General features: G+C 36.2%; 2 protein-coding genes and 1 long non-coding RNA gene across 4 annotated transcripts; 2 read left to right on the top strand and 1 right to left on the bottom strand.

Annotated features, from left to right (window-relative positions):
- Positions 1 to 5,564, bottom strand: LOC128018750 (fizzy-related protein homolog). Of its 2 annotated transcripts, XM_052604482.1 has the most exons (15): positions 5,366 to 5,564; positions 5,106 to 5,175; positions 4,552 to 4,668; positions 4,274 to 4,405; positions 4,086 to 4,149; positions 3,749 to 3,879; positions 3,576 to 3,655; positions 3,316 to 3,499; positions 3,148 to 3,213; positions 2,969 to 3,071; positions 2,397 to 2,581; positions 1,984 to 2,217; positions 1,749 to 1,853; positions 1,559 to 1,651; positions 1 to 1,110 (listed from the first exon to the last, which is right to left on the bottom strand). In XM_052604482.1, the coding sequence occupies exons 3-15, from the start codon at positions 4,627 to 4,629 to the stop codon at positions 1,069 to 1,071; spliced, it is 1,497 nt and encodes a 498-aa protein (XP_052460442.1). In that variant the 5' UTR covers positions 4,630 to 4,668; positions 5,106 to 5,175; positions 5,366 to 5,564; the 3' UTR covers positions 1 to 1,068. The 2 variants fall into 2 exon arrangements, with proteins under 2 accessions (XP_052460442.1, XP_052460443.1); XM_052604483.1 differs by lacking the exon at positions 5,106 to 5,175.
- A 5,120-nt stretch (positions 5,565 to 10,684) lies between these two features.
- On the top strand, positions 10,685 to 12,624 carry LOC128018060 (uncharacterized). The gene is made up of 2 exons (XR_008184715.1): positions 10,685 to 10,928; positions 12,138 to 12,624. It is a non-coding gene; the product is annotated as an uncharacterized LOC128018060 (long non-coding RNA).
- Positions 12,625 to 15,594: 2,970 nt separating this feature from the next.
- LOC128018061 (small integral membrane protein 24-like) lies at positions 15,595 to 17,670 on the top strand. The gene is made up of 3 exons (XM_052603445.1): positions 15,595 to 15,759; positions 15,907 to 16,042; positions 17,306 to 17,670. Exons 1-3 carry the CDS (start codon positions 15,693 to 15,695, stop codon positions 17,400 to 17,402), a joined length of 300 nt encoding a protein of 99 aa, XP_052459405.1. The 5' UTR covers positions 15,595 to 15,692; the 3' UTR covers positions 17,403 to 17,670.
- Positions 17,671 to 17,713: the final 43 nt, after the last annotated feature.

Below are 17,713 nucleotides of genomic sequence, written 5' to 3' on the forward strand. Positions count from 1 at the left end.
AATCTGCGGTCATGTTTTTGAAAGGCATCTCACTCACTAAAGGTTGTATTTATTTGATCTTTTTTTTTTTGTATCTGTGTAAAAGTCTTACTATAACTTTTGATAAATTCGATCCATCGTTGATGAATGTCAGTTTAATCTATAATTTAATTCATTGTTGCTGAACATAAAGTATGTACTACGTCAGTTTGTTATGTGAGAGTAATGTGTTTTAGTCATTTCTGTCTGACATAAAAATGCCATTGCTTTAATACTCCAATAATTCTGTTACAAACTGTTTTAAGACAGATAAATCCTTCAAAACAAATAAAAGGCAGCAAAACAATTATCAGGACTTGATATATAGAAGGAATTTCTAACCCGCTGTGCATCTAACAACCTTCTAGTACAGAGATTTCCAAACGTTTTTGTCAGCCGAATCACTTTTTATTATTATTGTTTTTTACGTTTTCATGATTTCATTATTTGCTTTTCATCAACTCCACTAGCCCAGTTTAGGAAACTTTTCTAGTGTATGAGAAATACTTTCCATGTTTACGGATTCAAACCATGAAAATAACATTAATTATATTATATATGCTTATTATACTCAAATTATACAACAAATGACAAAAAGGCATGTTTTTTTTTTCAGGGTGTTTTATAATACTCAGTATTACTTTTAAGCAACTTAAGTTAAAAACTGAATTGTCTTCCATATGCATTTTTTTCACTCTCACAATCAAAAGATCACTCAACAGAATGATCACAAATGATTCCAGAGGCAGCTGTGTCACAATGGCTAAATATTTCTTCACACCCTGATTCAATGGCATTGTTTCTGGCTTAAGGCTTGGATAACATGTCATTCATCATAGACACTTCTCTGTAACCAAAAACAATCACATAAAATCATGAACCGAACACATAAAAGTAAACATAACATTTTAACTTAAAATTAAATGTCAGGGAAGGGGAAAAAAGTGTTGTGGGTGAGACCCGTAGATCTTTCAGTGTAGATCTCAGTCCACTGCGTGTGATTGATGACATAGATATGTTATAAAGACTCGATCTGCTTTACAAGCCCAGTTATCGTATTCTGGTGAACAGGTTTAAAACTGACACAGATTCCTGAAAGACACAAAAAACAAGAATTAAACTGAGGATATGAACTTGAGAACAGCCAGAGTTTCACAAAAATGTACCGTATTTTTCGGACTAGAAGTCGCACCTGAGTATTAGTCGCATCAGTCCAAAAATACGTCATGAGGAAAAAACATAAGTCGCACTGGACTACAAGTCGCATTTATTTAGAACCAAGAGAAAACATTACCATCTACAGCCACGAGAGGGCGCTCTATGATTTCAATGTAGACTACAGGAGCACTGAGCAGCATAGAGCACCCTCTCAAGGCTGGAGATGGTAATGTTTTCTCTTGGTTCATGTCTCTTAGTTCATTTCTCGGTTCACGTCAAATTAAAGTCGCACCTGACTATAAGACGCAGGCCCAGCAAAACTATGAAAAAAAAAGTGTGACATAGTCCGGAAAACACGGAAAACAAAAAAAAAGTATCTTACCTTTGTTGATCGTGTTTTACTAAATACATTCCAAAAACGCAGAGTTTCATCGCCTGCGCCAGTCACTATTGCTTCTCCATCTGGAGACATTGCCTTCAAGATAAAGGGATATTATCACTAAACAGCATTTGAAAATACTTATTTACAAAAAGTGTGTCAACTGTTAAAATAAAACAGCAGAAGTACTAACCAGATAGAGCACCCTGTACGAGTGGCCGGTCAATTTGGCAACTTGAGTGAGCGAGGGGTATTTCCACACGAGGATCTGATTCTGAGAGTAACCGTGTGTGCTGACCTGGAGACAATGGAACATGCAACAAGACACCATCATGACTGTTTCTCTTATTCTACAGCATTAATGCCGGTTATAACCAACAACAAACATCAACACTGACCATTTGGTTAGTTGAATTGAATTAACATACCAGTTCATTGGTGTGTTTGGACCAGGCCAGGTTGCAGACTTGTGAGCCTGTGTCGATACACTGCAGTGGCTGCGCTGTCAGAGTGTTCCAGAAGCGGATGCAGCGGTCTGCCGTCCCCCCTCCGGAGGCCAGCAGTCCATGTTGGTGAGGAGACCAGGCAATGGCCTTCACTGCGGCCAGGTGTTCTGTGTACTGCTGCATCGGTAACACACTAGAGTGATTCCACACCAACAGCTGCATGGATCAAACACAGGAATGCTTTTAGAGAATGCTTTTTTCCTAAAAACCTTTTTTGTGCTAATATATTTGAATATTTTGTACATTCCAATTATATCTATATCTATATCTACTTCTACATACATACATATAATAGAGCGAGAGAGAGAGATAGAGAGAGAGAGCAGTCAGATCACCTTGTTGTCATTTCCTCCGGAGGCCAGCAGCTGATGGTCAGTGCTCCACTTGAGTCCGCAGACCTCTTGTCTATGGCCCTGCAGCCTGCGCTCTGACTGCAGAGGGGGCGTCCTGATATCTCTCTGAAGTATCATCCGGTCCCGGCTGCCTGATGACAGCTGATCTGCATTCCAGGCCAGTGCACCTGAGTTTTCATAACAGGTTTACATTACACATTTCACTAGAATGTGAAGCACATGAGAAAGTAAACTAAAACATTAAAGCAGTCCAACAAGAAGCTTGAGAGCAATCATATGTCCTACATTTCAAATGTTTGGGGACAAGCAGTTGCGCTGCTTATTATTTTTGTGGAAAACATGATACATTTTTTCCCCCCACTGAAACAAAATTATGAAAAGAACAGAACTTTTTAGCAAGGTCTTTAATGTCAATTTTAGTTAATTCATACTTGCTGAATAAAATATTACAAACTTTTACACCTTGACCAATGAATTTCAATGATTTTTCTATAATTTTCTAGTTACAGAAATCCAATCCTAATTTTCCATAAGGATTTTTAAAAAATTCTCACCAACTCTTGCTGTGTGTCCCTCCAAGGCAAACAACTTTTTGCCGGCAGTAGCATCCCAAATTTGTACAAAGCCTTTGTGTGTACCCACAGCGACAAGATTGCCCTATGACAGAATAACGGTCAGACTACAAAACCCAGAAAGCAACTTCCGATAGTCCAAGTCATAAAGGTTAACTCACCCTCTCCGACCAGCCCACAGACGTAACTGAATCACCCTCCACTGATAGGTCACATAGTCGCGTCACCTGTGGACAAAGCACAGAAAATACACACAACTTAGTTCAACTGTTCACTGGGTATTAAATGACCCTAAATTTGCTTAAACAGCCAGTGTGTCTCATGCATACCTGACTGGTGCAGGCACTCCAAAGATAAACACAAGTCCCCAGTCCAACACTGAGAACATTTAAAGAGGACCAGTCCACTAAGTTGAGGTAGAAATCATCTTGTAGCTCCGGTGCATCTAGCACCTTAAAAGGAATCTTGGAAATTTTGCGTGTGGGTTTTCTTGGTGACCGCAGAAGCTTCTGACTATAAACAAAAACAACGCATGCAATTAAATCAATGCATTTTTACTAATCACGTTTCAGAAGAAGCCTCAGCTTACCTTTTGCTGCTAACAGGGGAGAGGGAGTACGGGGAAACACTGTTATCGTCGGGTGTGGATCTTTTGGCACTGAGTGAATACTGTACACACAAACACAAAGTAGGCGCTGAAATTACCGATCAAAACATTCATGTAGCATCAAATGAACAGATCAGCCGATAAGAGAGACTTACACTAAAGAGGCTCCTCCTCTCGGGTGTGGAGGGCTGTAGTCTTCTATCTTCTGTTTGAGGATCCAGGACCTTCTCAATCCCGGCACCAAGCAACTCATTCTTCAGAAGGGCAGAATACGCCAAGCCGTCCGCTGTCAAACAAACGACAGAATTTACTCGAGTTACAAAACACAAGAGGGTGGAGTATCATATTTGAGAACGTGATCCATCAAGAGTGAGGTTCATTTAAAGCATAGTCTGTCTCTCTCTATATATAAAAAGATAACACCAACAACACCAATGCTTTATTAAAACAGACTACGGAGGAAAAAATCAACGCAATCCTCTTCTCGCTCACCTTTGCCAGTATCTGATGTTGCGTCTTTGGTTTTTTTATTCTGACTTGGTGACTTTTCATTTTCCTGTAAATAGAGTAAAGAAATTTGAACTTGACACTTACCATTATTTTGATTCAAATCAAATGGAAGCTAATTGGAAGCTCCATTACTAGTATTTATAATATTTTTCTTTTTATGCATCACCCACATTTATTCTGTGGAAGTTGATGCTCCAGTTAGCTCCAGCTCGAGACGGTATGAATCGGTCTCCATGCTTGCTTGGTGATGATAGCGGTGACTCAGGGGTGGGAGTCAGATGACAGATCACATCTCTTACTTTCTGTATACAAAAATAAAAAAAGCAATCAGATCAAAACTAAAAGGTCTGAAATTGATCATTTTAAAAACATTCAAACAGCACAGAAAAAAATAGAACATCAAAATAATCCAATTTCAAGTCTGCAATATTCAAGATCACAGACTTACCATGGGACTGGTGTTGTCATTCTGGATGTTGATCTGACGCAGTAACCTGCGCTCATAGTCCTGATCCATGGATGTCATTCAGAAATCTGGGAATGTGGAGATCCAGGGGCACGGTGCCTAAAGTGCATTCATGGAAATAACATAAAACCATTTTTAAAAAAAATATATGGGAGAAACATAATTTTAAGGGAAGGTCACAACAATGTTAAAGGTCTAGACTTTTAGGTGGCGTTCATCTGATGTCTGGTTGACTAGGCAGAAGGCTACAAGCCTCGTCAGCCGATGCCATCTGTTCAGTACCCCTTTAACAGGTGTTAGAGAACAGCTGCTCAATCGTCAGCTTCCAGACAATAGGAGCATAGAGAGACAAGAATATGCTGGACTGCGATTCCCAGTTCATGACATTTTAATTAAAGACACATAGTCTTAAATGCAATCGTTTCGTGGCCTAAGCCAACAATGACATTTTTATTACGGATAAAATAAATTTAATGCTTTTTTAATAACAGGAAAAGCAAAGACAAAATATCAATATAAAGTCAGAAAGTAATTACCCCACAGCTGCTCTCAGTCCTGAATGAAGAGATACTAGATTCATTTGTCAACACGGCTAACTATCAACGTCTGTGTTCATTTGTGGGGAAAAAATATGTCAGCGTTATATATCAGCTGACCCAAGACCATCTAAATGTATACATTGATAAAATAACAGAAGATGTAGTATTGTCCTGCACTGATTATTAGCATCTTGGTGTTTCACAATGGATTACTGAGCAGCTAGTCAGGCTAATCTGACCCAAGTCATTGGACCTACCTTGACTATGATATTCGGTGAATTTATAATCTGATCAGCAGAACCTTATCCAAACCAAACGCACTGAGTGTCAACCTTGAAAAAAATGCGAATATATTTGATAATGGATATAAGATACGCTGCGCGATGTTGTTAGCAAATCGAAGCTGTTGTTATCGATGGCACCGCAAGGGATCATGGGACTGAGTTGAACGCTGACGTCACGAAATTTGAAAAAAGACAAAACGTTGCTGTTTTTAAAAGTGAAAAGGTAAATTTGAACTTATTTATTTTTATATACGGGGAAAAAAATAATATTGGGCAATTGGTTAAAAAGGGCTAACTATATGTTACGGAAAGTTTAAATTAAATAATTAAAAGTTTAAAAAGTGCCATAAATAAATTAATACTTGCATAAAAGATCACAAATGTAATCCATACTGAAGTGTTCTAAGGTATATAAAAAAAAAAAAAAAATCATTTTCTTAGCTTTTTAAGTTGACCGTTAAAAACAACAGAAAGTAATCCCCATTTAAATGTAATTGAGTAATAGAACACGAATTCGGTTTTGGTTTTAACAGAACTCAAGTAAAACAAATTATAAAGTATAGTAGTAAAGTACTATTACTCAAATTCTACTTCTAGTTTATTTTATAATGCAACCTTATTTACTTTATACAAAAAAAGAAAGAGATAAGTGAAGAGATACTAGGTAAATCAAAACAGTAAATTCATAAAATTCTATTATATTTCTATTTCCTTATCCATTGTTCTAAAACAAACTTTTATTTTGATAAGAACACAGGAGACCGGAAGTGGCGCTCCAAGTTTATGCACATCGTTGGAACGTTTTAGTTGTGCCGCTGTCCTAAATCACAAAAACAATACATTCCACTGTGTAGAGTGTTTATTACTGCACGTTGCACAAAATGCCACGTTTCTTATTGAAAACATGCAAGGGGAGACGAGAAATGCTGCGGAGATTAAATATTTACTTGCATCCAAAATTAGGTGGCGAAAAGACGAAATTCATAACGTCACATACTAGACAGGCGAGCTGAAATTCACAAACGAATAAGATATCGAAGGCATTTTTTCCTGATTTACCGGAGCACGAGAACGGTAAACAGTAATTTCTGTATATGTTTGCTATGCAGTTCTAAGACGTCTGTAGACGTTCCTGAAATCACAATCATGTCATGATTAGGAATGTAACGGTATGAGATTTTCACAGTATGATAATCATTTTAGAAAATATCACGGTTATACAGTTTCACGATATTAAACAATTGGATTTTTTTTTTTTTTTTTTTTTTGGTTGAACAAATGATTGAAATCATGTGTTTATTCAAATTTCATTAATCAAAAACAAGAAAATGTAATCACTGATTATTAGTTTTAGTTAATTATTAGTTAACTTAAATTTATAATTGATTATGCATACAAATTAATAAATTCTGGTTTCTGTATATAGATTCTGTACTTTTATGATTTAATACAAATGTACTGCATAAAAATGTAACAATTTAATTAATATTTTAAAACCTTTACTCTTTTATTTTTTCACAGAGGCCTGCACAACTGAGATTTACTAAATTAAAATGAGGGGGAAAATATATATATTCCTTAAAAATGTTTATGTAAATTATTATTATTATTATTATTTTAGAAGTAGTCTACATTATACTACAATCGTCATTTCTGTCAATTTCTTCCAGTTAAAAAGCTGACTTTTATTTTAACGGGTTGTAGTGAAGAGCTTTGAGTGTATTTGTTTTTGACAGTGGTTTTCTCAAATAAAATGATGAAATGATTATTAATTGTTCTGTCAGTGTTTTGTGTTCATGTCCTCAGTGAGACAGCAGCACTGTTAAACATGCCACTTTAAGCCACGCCGGCGCATACTTGGGAATGTAGTACACAACACAACAAACAGATTAGCCTATATTTTATATAGCAGTGCTTTTGTTATTACTTTACAGCTTAGTTTTTGATTTATTCATTCATCAATCCATCAAATCACACATTTATGAGACATCTGTATTGTAGCTATACTGTAAATTCATTGTCATGACTGGATCCTGGGATTCACTCTGCATCTCAGAAATAATAATGCTTAAACCTTAAGTTATAAATGGGACATGGCTGTATCTGTACGGAGGGATGATATTCTGAATAAGTAAACATGTTCGATGCGTTTCCTCATTTTGCAGCCGCTTTCCGGCCACAGTTTTTGTAAACTGTGTCTACCCTCGATGACAAATAAGCATTCGTCTATTCTATATAAAAATTAATCCCATACTAGTGCCAGTTTGAACTCATATTTCGACCTGGGATAGAGATTAGAGATAACGGCCTCTGTCTCTGATGTTGTCTCCGCTGTACGTGTGGGTGGAGCAAGAGAACAGTTAAGTGGTAAGGTGTTGCCTAGGCGCAGGTGACATTCTGTGTCTGTTATTTTCTCCCAATACCGTAGATAAGCAAATGTACACGGTATGATAATCGTAAATGTTTATATCATGGTATATCGTCATACCAGTATATTGTTACAACCCTAGGCATGATGGCACTCTTTGGTGCTTCAGCATGTGGTACATAGACAAGGCTCTTTCTGGGACGTTTGTTGTGGTTTTACTGGCAGCACAGATGAGAGGACCATCTTGCAGAGTTCAATCTATGGACTATGGCAGAACAGAGAGGCTTCTGCTCTCAGCCACACAAAGAACTCATGGGTCAACCGTTGGGATTTCTGCTGCTGGTGGATGCGGATTATTTGCTTCAGACCTGGCTACTGAAATGCTATTCTTTATCACCAAATCTAACAAGCGCTTAGAGAAACACATTTCCTAAAACATGTTAATGTTACACAAGCTATCCTTATTTCAAACTCAAGTTAAAGTTTGAATGCTTGAATATTTAATAAAAACTGTTTTGCAGATAAAGCAAAAATTCCTCTTTTGACAACAAGACATTTACATCATAAAAGCATTTATGTGACCATATGTTTATGATTTATTCTGCCTGTAAGCTCTAACGTTTTGTGTCATGAATATTTGAGATGTTTGTGATCTTCAGTAAAGTCTGTGTGACTAATGTTAAATCCTCCATGCATGAGCAGAGGTGATTAGCAGAGCTAAGAGCAGTAGTCTATAACAGTATGTTCTGCTTAACTAATCCACACAGCAGTATATCTCATTCAGTAAGATTCATCTTTAAAGAAGCACAAATGTAATTAAAACCCAAATGCTGTAATAATTAAGTGGTCATCCCTAGTTAGTATAGCAGAAAGATTGCTGTTAACAAACAGAAATTAGAAGCATTGCACACTGATTAATCTTGTGTATCTATAATGCATTTGTTATCTGTATGATACAATAAATTGGCAACCTTAAACAAATTTGGCTGATAAAAGTACACGTGCACTTCTAATTTACTGATGACTGTGTGGCTGGAGGGTGACAAACCTGGAATGTCGTGCTCAGCAAAGGCTCAGAGGATTTTTAAGCCTTATTTGAGTTTGGGAGGGAGGAGAGACAACCATATAATTAAGAAAAGGCTGGACCAAACTGCTGAAAAAGGCTAAAAGTAACACAAATCACATGAACTCTGTAGACGGCAGTCAGGAAAAAAAAACTTGCAAACATGCTACACCCCTTCATGATTGGTATTGTCACAATAAATACCTCCATCACCATTGCATACTGGATCTTCCTTCTGACAGAAGCCTTTCACAAGAAGACGGACGATGAAGCCAAAAAAGACAACCCTGCTTAGCCAACATTGCATATATATTCGTGTAGGAAGGTTAGAGTAGGATCTTCTTTCATGCCTTATATTTTTATTTAGTTATTTAATAATATTAAAACTTGTCGGTGGGGTGGAGGGAGATCTTGCCATTTGAAAAATCTGACCTGCGCAAATATTCCATGCTCCAACTCTTCAGGATCTGGTTTACTTTCAGGTAACATTACATTTTTTTATTTATATATCTATTTTTTCTACAAAGGTTTTGAAAAACATGTTATTCGTGTTACACTTCAAAAGCTGAAGCCTATTAGTCTCTTATGCTCGTCAAGGCTGCATTTATTTATTAAACATACAGTAAAAAATTTAATTATATTATGAAGTATTATTACATTTTTTTATAGAATATCTGTGTTAAAGCTGCAGTATGTAACTTTTGTAAAAATATATTTTTTACATATTTGTTAAACCTGTCATTATTTCCTGACAGTAGAATATAAGACAGATAATCTGTGAAAAAAATCAAGCTCCTCTGGCTCCTCCCAGTGGTCCTATTGCCATTTGCAGAAAGTCATCTGCTCCCGGTAAGAAACAACCAATCAGAGCTGCGGTCCGTAACTTTGTCTGTGTTCAAAATGTAGAAAAATGTATATAATAAGCGAGTACACCATGAATATATTTCCAAACTGTGTTTTTAGCTTGTCCTGAATCACTAGGGTGCACCTATAATAAGTGTTTATATTCGGACTAGTTTAGATTGCTTCGGGGATACCGCGGCGGAGTAACCCAGTACCTTTGTGATTCTTCATAGACATAAACAGAGAGAAGTAGTTCCGGCTACGATGCTCTTCCGCAAGACGCAAGCAGTTCTGTTTATTAACCGCTAGAGCGTCAAAAGTGACCTACTGCAGCTTTAAAATATTTTAAAATGCAATTTATTCCTTTGATGACAAAGCTGAATTTTCAACAGCAATTACTCCAGTCTTTAGTGATCTTTCAGAAATCATTCTAATACCCTGATTTGGTGCTTAAGTAAAAAAAAAAATCTCATCAATATTATGTTATTTTCAGGATTCTAGTTCAAAAGAAAAACATTTGTAACAATAAAATGTTTTTCACTGAAAATGTACACTGTCACTTTTAATTAAATTTAATTGCAATTTAATGCATCCCTGTATTAAAAAAAACCCTGACCCAATCTTTTGAACAGTAGTAAATGTTAGTTAATTTTTTTCATCATTCAGATCATATAGATCATTTTAACTTTAGATTAAGTATTCCATTAAGAAGTTTATTATTATTATTATTGTAAATAAACCACAGGTTCCATTGTGACTGCTATTAGGGAATGTTTTTACAAAGGTAAACACATGTTAATTCACTGAACTATGTATTTTCCTAGGCATGTTCAATAGCTTGTGGGTAGTCTAAAATGTTGTAATAAACCTACCCTGACTTGTGGAATAAAAAGTCTTGACAACTAGCCTCTTATAACTTTTGTAATGCAACAGGCACAGAGAAAGGATTAGAGATGAGCAGGAGATTAATAATATAGATCCGATTTGACTCATAGAGGATCAGATCTATCTAAATCACTTACTCGACCACACAAAAGCTCTTCCTCTGCCAGTCACTCAGTCAGTTAGAGTCGGAGGGAGTTTGTGCAGCATCAGCCTCTGAAAGAACACCACCACAACTGAAATCAGCCATGCATCCTATATTGATCGGCATAGTGGCAGCCAACACTAGTTTAACTATTGTCTACTGGAACTTTCTTCTGTCTCAGGTTTTCGGCAAGAAGATCAGAGATGGAGAACCGACTGAGGAAATTCCCGCCTGAGTAAGTATTAATGTTATGAGAGTCGTTGGACTATTACTCTTACAAGATAATTTACTGAATCCTGCAAACAGTTTCAGCTCCACGTCTCATTACTGTATTATTTATGTCTTTATATTTTATTTTATAATTTAAAACAAAAGTCTTATGAATAGAACAAACTCTTCCCATTTTCACAAATCTCAATAAGTGCCATTAAAATACACTTCTGTTCAAAAGTTTGTTGTCAGTCAGAGTTTTATTTAACAAGGACACATAAAATAGAAAGTGATAGTAAAGACAGTTATGTATTTCTATCTATTTCATATAACTGTCATTTGAAACCTTCTGTTCTTCAAAGAATCCAGTTTTTTTTTATTCATCAGAACAAACCATTTTGAACACCGATAATGCAAAATGTTTCTTGAGCACCAAATCAGCATTTAATAATGATTTCTAAAGGATCATGTGACACTGAAGACTGGATTAGTGGCTATGTTAAAACTAAATTTTAAAATATATTAATAGTAAATACATTGTAATAATATTTCACAATATTGAGCAGAAGAGACATTAAAATCTACCGACCCCAAATTTCTGAATGTAAAGTTATTGGACGTTGTGTCACAACTGACAACAATTAAGGCTAAACACTTTTCACTGACGGAAAGATGATTATACTTTCTTATATGTCTGTAAAATTATCTTCTGATAGTTAACTTTCTGAGCAAAGAGCAAACTAGTCTTCAACTGAGCATATCTATTTATTTAGTTTTTTTGCTCCACACCTTGCTTTAGCTACGATGTTGTTTTATCACTCCATTGTCATTAACTGAAAAAAAAAACCTACTGGATTAATTATGGCACTGTAAACACCTTCTGTTTCAGTGTAGCCTATATTTGGTGTATAATGTCATTCAAACCCCTTTAAAAACACCCCCACTCCCTCTTGAGAGTGAACAGGAGCATCTCAGACAGGATTAGGTGGATTACAGTACACTGTAGCTAACCCTTAATTCAAAGCTTTCACCTTCATGAAAGACAGCTGCCATTACCAGCAATTGAATATCAGAGTCAGCGAGATGTCAGCCGAAGGATTAAACCTGGGATTAAGAGAATCATATCAGGCTACTTCAGAGCACATTCATTGGCCTTTAGCACAGAATAATGAACTCTGGTCATATTAACTTATATATCTACTTTTGAAAACATTACTTTTCCTTTTACACACAGATTGAGGCTCTGGTCGTGACCCTGGTGATGAAGAGAAAGAAGAAGAACCACCAAAGACCATCTTAGGAAAGGAAGTAGGGATGAGGGAGAGAATATAAGAACAAAGAAGGAACAGACTGCCATTTGACCCAGACGCGGACGGATAGAAGCTAGGATTTAAATCTGCTGTATTTGACAAATCATGAGGTTAAAAAGGTGTCCGTGAATAGATTTATGAACAACCCTCTCTCTTTCATCCATTAGTCCACCTCCACAAGCCCCAAATCCACACCCCCACCCAAAAAATCTCTCTTTGTCAGTGCTGCTTATTTTCACCTGTTCTAGTTACCAAAAATCATAGCTTATGTATCTGAAGTCTGTAGGCAGATGTTTTTTTTTCACTATATTTAGCAAAACAGCTAACGTTACACAGGTTTTGTGAAATTGTATCTGTCTTACTCTTCTACATGTGTCTCTTTCCCTCAATAATAAATTAATATGTAGAGCACTGTGTTGTTTACATGGCAATTGTTATCTTGTACTTTCTGATCTGGATTAGCATGATTAGCATGATTAGCATGCGCTGGCTCCAGTAAGATGATCAGCACAGATAGAGGGTGCTGTGTGCTTAACATAGAGGACATACATCTGTTCTCCAAAGTCAGTGAACGCACAAATCTTCTTCAAGTAACACAGAATTTCTTCATCCTGTTGTGATCCACATGACCTTGTGTTTGGGCTTGCAGATATGTCCAGTTGTTACATTAAGAAGTTGCTGCTACATGGTTGAAATGAAGTCAGGGCATTCAGAACTCTCTCAGCTGAAAATATCTTGCCCTGACATATCTTAACAAATGTCAGTGTCATTGTTCTGTGTCAAGATGCACACCTGTAATGTAAAGGCATTTTTGTAATAGCTGCTTAAATATCTTAATTTAACTAAGGTCTAGTCCTGGCTTAAGCTAAGCCCTGTTTGTGAAACCAGGGCTATATGTTTTAGAATTTTAGACCTGGACTGAATCTGAACGGAATATCACGACAAAATTACAAATGAGTTTTCATTGACTTCATTGGTTACGTTGCACTTTAAAATATGCCAACAGGTATTGAGAGGCAGACACCTAATAAAAAAGGCTAAACCCAGGTGACTTCATTTGTCACAGCCACTAATGAAGAAACAGTCATTCAGGGAAGCCATCATACTGTGACACACTTTGTTGTGATTGTGTGAATAAGAAGCAAAAAGGAAGAAGTCTAATGAGCATTCAGTATCAGAAATAGAGAGAGAAGGAGTGTGAGACAGAAAGCAATGAGGAAAAAAAGCTTTGCAGGCCATGTACATAACATATTATCTTATTATAATATTATCTGACCATAAACATAGCTAACTTATACTGACTTTCAGATATAATGTATCTAACCCTGCCTCTAATCACTAGTTCGCCTCTAATCTTAACCAACCTAAAATAATAAATAAAGACAAACATTCTATATATAGACTATATACCATTCAAAACCAATTCAAATAATAGAAATAAAAGTTACATTAAAGTGATCCAAAGTGACATTCATAAACTTATAAAAGATATTTATAATGTTTTAACTATCTATTCAACAGATGGTTTTTTCAGATAATAGTAAGAACTCTTTCTTGAGCATCAAATCAGCATATTACAATGATTTCTGAAGGAAATTTTTCAGGTTTTCTGCACTTTTTTATTTCTAATTTCGAAGCTAAATACACGTACAACAGCGCATTCTTGTGACGCGGATGACACAGAAGAGCATACACAGCACGGTGATATGGAGTGACACAGAGGACACCGCTGACAAAGGAATTATTGAATAAAAAAGTCATTATTTGAGTTTTCTTCGCTTACAAAGAGTGTTCCCGTTACTTCATATTACCCAGATTGCACGTCTGATGGTATTCTGACGACGACTTTTCATACCTTTTATGGACCTTGACACTGTTATTACTTGGCAGTCTATGGGACAGTCTCAAGCCTTCAGGTTTTTATCCAAAATATCTTAAATTGTGTTCAGAAGACGAACAGATCATTTACGGGTTTGGAACGACATGGGGGTAAGTGATTCATGACTACATTTTCATTTTAGGGTGGAGTATCCCTTTAAAAATCCCTTTTAACTGGAAAACATTTGACTGCTTTTCCAAATACATAAACTTGCCCAAGATAGTTTGCTGGTTTATTTTTTATTTGTTTTTTGGCTCGTCAGCTTGAATACCAGCTTGCCAAGGCTGGCAATAGCAACACCAAGTTCATGGGCTTGATTCCTTGGGAATGCCTCATAACATGCTTAACTTGAATGTAATGGAAATTGCGTTGAATGAAAGCATGCATCTGTATAGCTCAGGCTGGTTTGAACTTCTTAGACTTCACGATCATTATAGCTGACAACATCTAAAAATTAAAAAACCTTTGAAGAAATCTATCTGCAAAACATCAAGCATTATTACTTTCAATAAAGAAGACACTAGTGGTCTGTTGTACACATTAGCATGCATGAGACTGAACTCTTGCCTGTATTGTGTCCTGTAGATTTCCTGTTTGGAGAGCAGCCTGTGGAAGAGCCAGAGATTCTCTGGGAAAGGTGGGATAAGTTTAGGGCAGTCTGGATTCCAGAGGCAGTGCCTGAGCAGGAGGCCATGGTGAAAGATGAGGATATACAAGAACTTTCTGAAGACTTGCCAGCCATCTGGGTTTAATCGGACAGGATTCAGCCTCATGCTCCATCCTCCATTTAAATATATGTTAGCGGCAGCTAGCATGAAATAAATACAATATTTTTCTCCTCTGAATGCTAACACTAATGTACTTAAATCTTTTTAAAACTAACACACACGAATCCCTTGTGTCAGCTATGTACATACAGGTTAAAATTATTTGGCAATTTTTCTGTATTGAAATACTTTTTTTTTGAAACAGGAAGCTGGGATGTATCAAATAGAAGATGAATTTAAGACAACTTGCTAGTCATCAGCACGTGGTCACAGGGAGCAGGGAATTATATTCCAGAGAGAATTTGTTTGGACAAAATTTTTGCAAGCTGAGACAGCGTTATTTTTCCTCTGTTTTGCCCATAAGATTAAAAACATGTTTATCTACACACCATGAAATCTGTGAACAGTTATGAGAGCAGTAGCATACACGCATGTAAACACACATTGTCCAAATGTTACAACAGAACTCACATATTAAATAAAGTGTTTAATATATTTTATATAAATTATACTGTTGCAATAGAGTTCTTTAGTGAAATATCAATAGTCAATAGAGATCTTTGTGTCTATGAGCCCTTACAGCAGTTTAGACTGGCATGAGATTCAGTTCTGTGCCAGATTGCTAAGTAAATCTTTTGTCTTTACAGCATAACAGCACGTGACGTCTTCAGCGGGAGATTGTCTAAGAATAATCATGCACACTTACTCTCTGAGTGACACGCTGTGATCTCTGATCTCTCTAATGGATTTTGGACTTTGGACACCAAGAATCCTTCACATATGCACAGACAACTGAGAGGAACGCAGCAGTGTGTGCGGACTGTAAATTCATCATGGTTCATCTACAGAATATCCTTGCCTTCATAATACTCTTTGCCTCCATTTGTCAGGCTCAAGCTGGTGAGTGATTTGTCATTTTTGCTTTCCTCTCTCCCCCATTTTTATACATTTCAATGTACTAATTTTTATAGTTTACTAAATTTGACATGCTTTAATTATTTAATATATAAAAGTTTAGTAAACTTTATGTGATACAATGCTACTCAGGTGGTCAACGGGCATCATCAGATACAACTAAAGTCACATTACAGCCGTGGCTGGTGGGACTGACAGCCGTTGTTGTTTTTCTCTTCATTGTCTTCGTCCTCCTCATCACGCAAAGACTCTTTTTCAAGAAAGACAAGTGAGTACTGACCTGAAATGTTTCAGGACAATAAATTCTGTCCATTAAGTCATGACAATAAAATCTACAAAGGTAATAAAATACCTGATTCTTCTGTTTTACATAACATTTGACAGTACAATGCATTTTATTTTATTTCATGCTTGAAACACATTTTAGAGGTTCGTAATAGCAGTAATGCTTCTAGTTAAAGATTGTTTGATTAGTCATGATGGTGATGCAGAGTTTACGGTTCTTGAAAACACTTTGAGATACTGTCAAGGCCACGTTCAGACACCTGACATACAAGATCAGCAAAGACACACCTAAGACATAATGAACACATATCACGTTTAAACATTAACATAATACTCTGACAGTATATTTGTATTTATACACTACTGTTCAGATGGTCAGTTTGGGTCAGAAAAATGTATAAGAAAATAACACTAGTGATTCTAATAATATCAATGTATAATCTTACAAAAGATTTCTATTTCAAATAAATGCTTTTGAACTTTTGTATTCATCAAATGGTCTGGAAAATAGTAAATCTATTTAAAATAACAATAAAATGTTTACAATATTACTGCTTTAATGAATTTCTGATTAAATAAATGCAGCATTGGTGAGCATAAGAGACCCCTCATAAGAGAGAGGTATATTTGCAGCAACAGCCAAAAATACCTTGTATGGGTCAGAATTATCCTTTTTTTTTTAAGATCATATTCCATGAAGATATTTTGTAAATTTCCTACCGTAAATATATGTTAAAACTTGATTTTTGATTAGTAATATGCATTTCTAAGAACTTCATTAACTTCATTAACTTTAAAGGTGACTTTCTCAATATTTCGATTTGTTGCAACCCTAGATTCCAAATTTTCAAATACTTGTATCTCGGTATAATGTACAAATCTCAATTTTGAAAAAATATACCCTTCTGACTGTTTTTGAAAGTGTGAAAGTGACGTGACATACAGCCAAGTATGGTGACCCATACTCAGTGCTCTGCATTTAACCCATCCGAACACACACGTACACACAGCAGTGAACACACACACAGAGCAGTGTTCATCATTTATGCTGTGGCACCCAGGGAGCAGTTGAGGGTTTGGTGCATTGCTCAAGGAGACCTAAGTTGTGGTATTGCCGGCCCAAGACTTGAACCCACAACCCTAGGGTTAGGAGTCAAACCGGGGTCCAGGGTCACAATTAATACGAGTTTTATTAATATTAAACTGTCCATCTGTCTATAAAACTGTCTATTATCTCACCTTGCAGAGATGAGCTAGAAGAAAAGGATGAAATGGCTGCATTTTATGACAACAAAGCGGCTGATTTGGAGGCAAATGAGGAGACCAAGCAGACCAGTTTCTAATGAGAAGAACAGATGATCACAGTCCTGCAGCACACAAGTCTTTCTCTTTGGAAATGATGCCAGTTTAGCACAGAGTCACTCTCCAATTACATATCAACTTATCTAATATGCCAATATATATTATTTGAACTTACTAATTGTGGTCTTAGTTTTGTTTTTATGTCTTTACAAGTGTTGTTCCTCAAATCATCCACCAGACGGAGCAGCCTTCGCCTAGTCACAGCTTTAACCTAAAGTTCAAATAAAATACATTATAAAAAGTATAAAAGTAGTGCTCTCTATTTTTATTATTGCTATTTATTTATTTGTTG

The sequence above is a fragment of the Carassius gibelio genome, chromosome A8, assembly GCF_023724105.1.
Source record: "Carassius gibelio isolate Cgi1373 ecotype wild population from Czech Republic chromosome A8, carGib1.2-hapl.c, whole genome shotgun sequence".
Taxonomy (NCBI): Eukaryota; Metazoa; Chordata; class Actinopteri; order Cypriniformes; family Cyprinidae; genus Carassius; species Carassius gibelio.

Excerpts from the sequence above, each read along its gene's own strand:
- LOC128018750 (XM_052604483.1), bottom strand. The coding sequence starts at position 4,629 with ATGACATCCATGGATCAGGACTATGAGCGCAGGTTACTGCGTCAGATC. Across the intron at positions 4,150-4,273 it reads TCAACTTCCACAGAATAAAT|GAAAATGAAAAGTCACCAAG; the intron begins GTGGGTGATGCA and ends CTCTATTTACAG. Across the intron at positions 2,582-2,968 it reads GGGACACACAGCAAGAGTTG|GTGCACTGGCCTGGAATGCA; the intron begins GTGAGAATTTTT and ends ATGAAAACTCAG.
- LOC128018061 (XM_052603445.1), top strand. The coding sequence starts at position 15,693 with ATGGTTCATCTACAGAATATCCTTGCCTTCATAATACTCTTTGCCTCC. Across the intron at positions 15,760-15,906 it reads CATTTGTCAGGCTCAAGCTG|GTGGTCAACGGGCATCATCA; the intron begins GTGAGTGATTTG and ends AATGCTACTCAG. Across the intron at positions 16,043-17,305 it reads CTCTTTTTCAAGAAAGACAA|AGATGAGCTAGAAGAAAAGG; the intron begins GTGAGTACTGAC and ends CTCACCTTGCAG.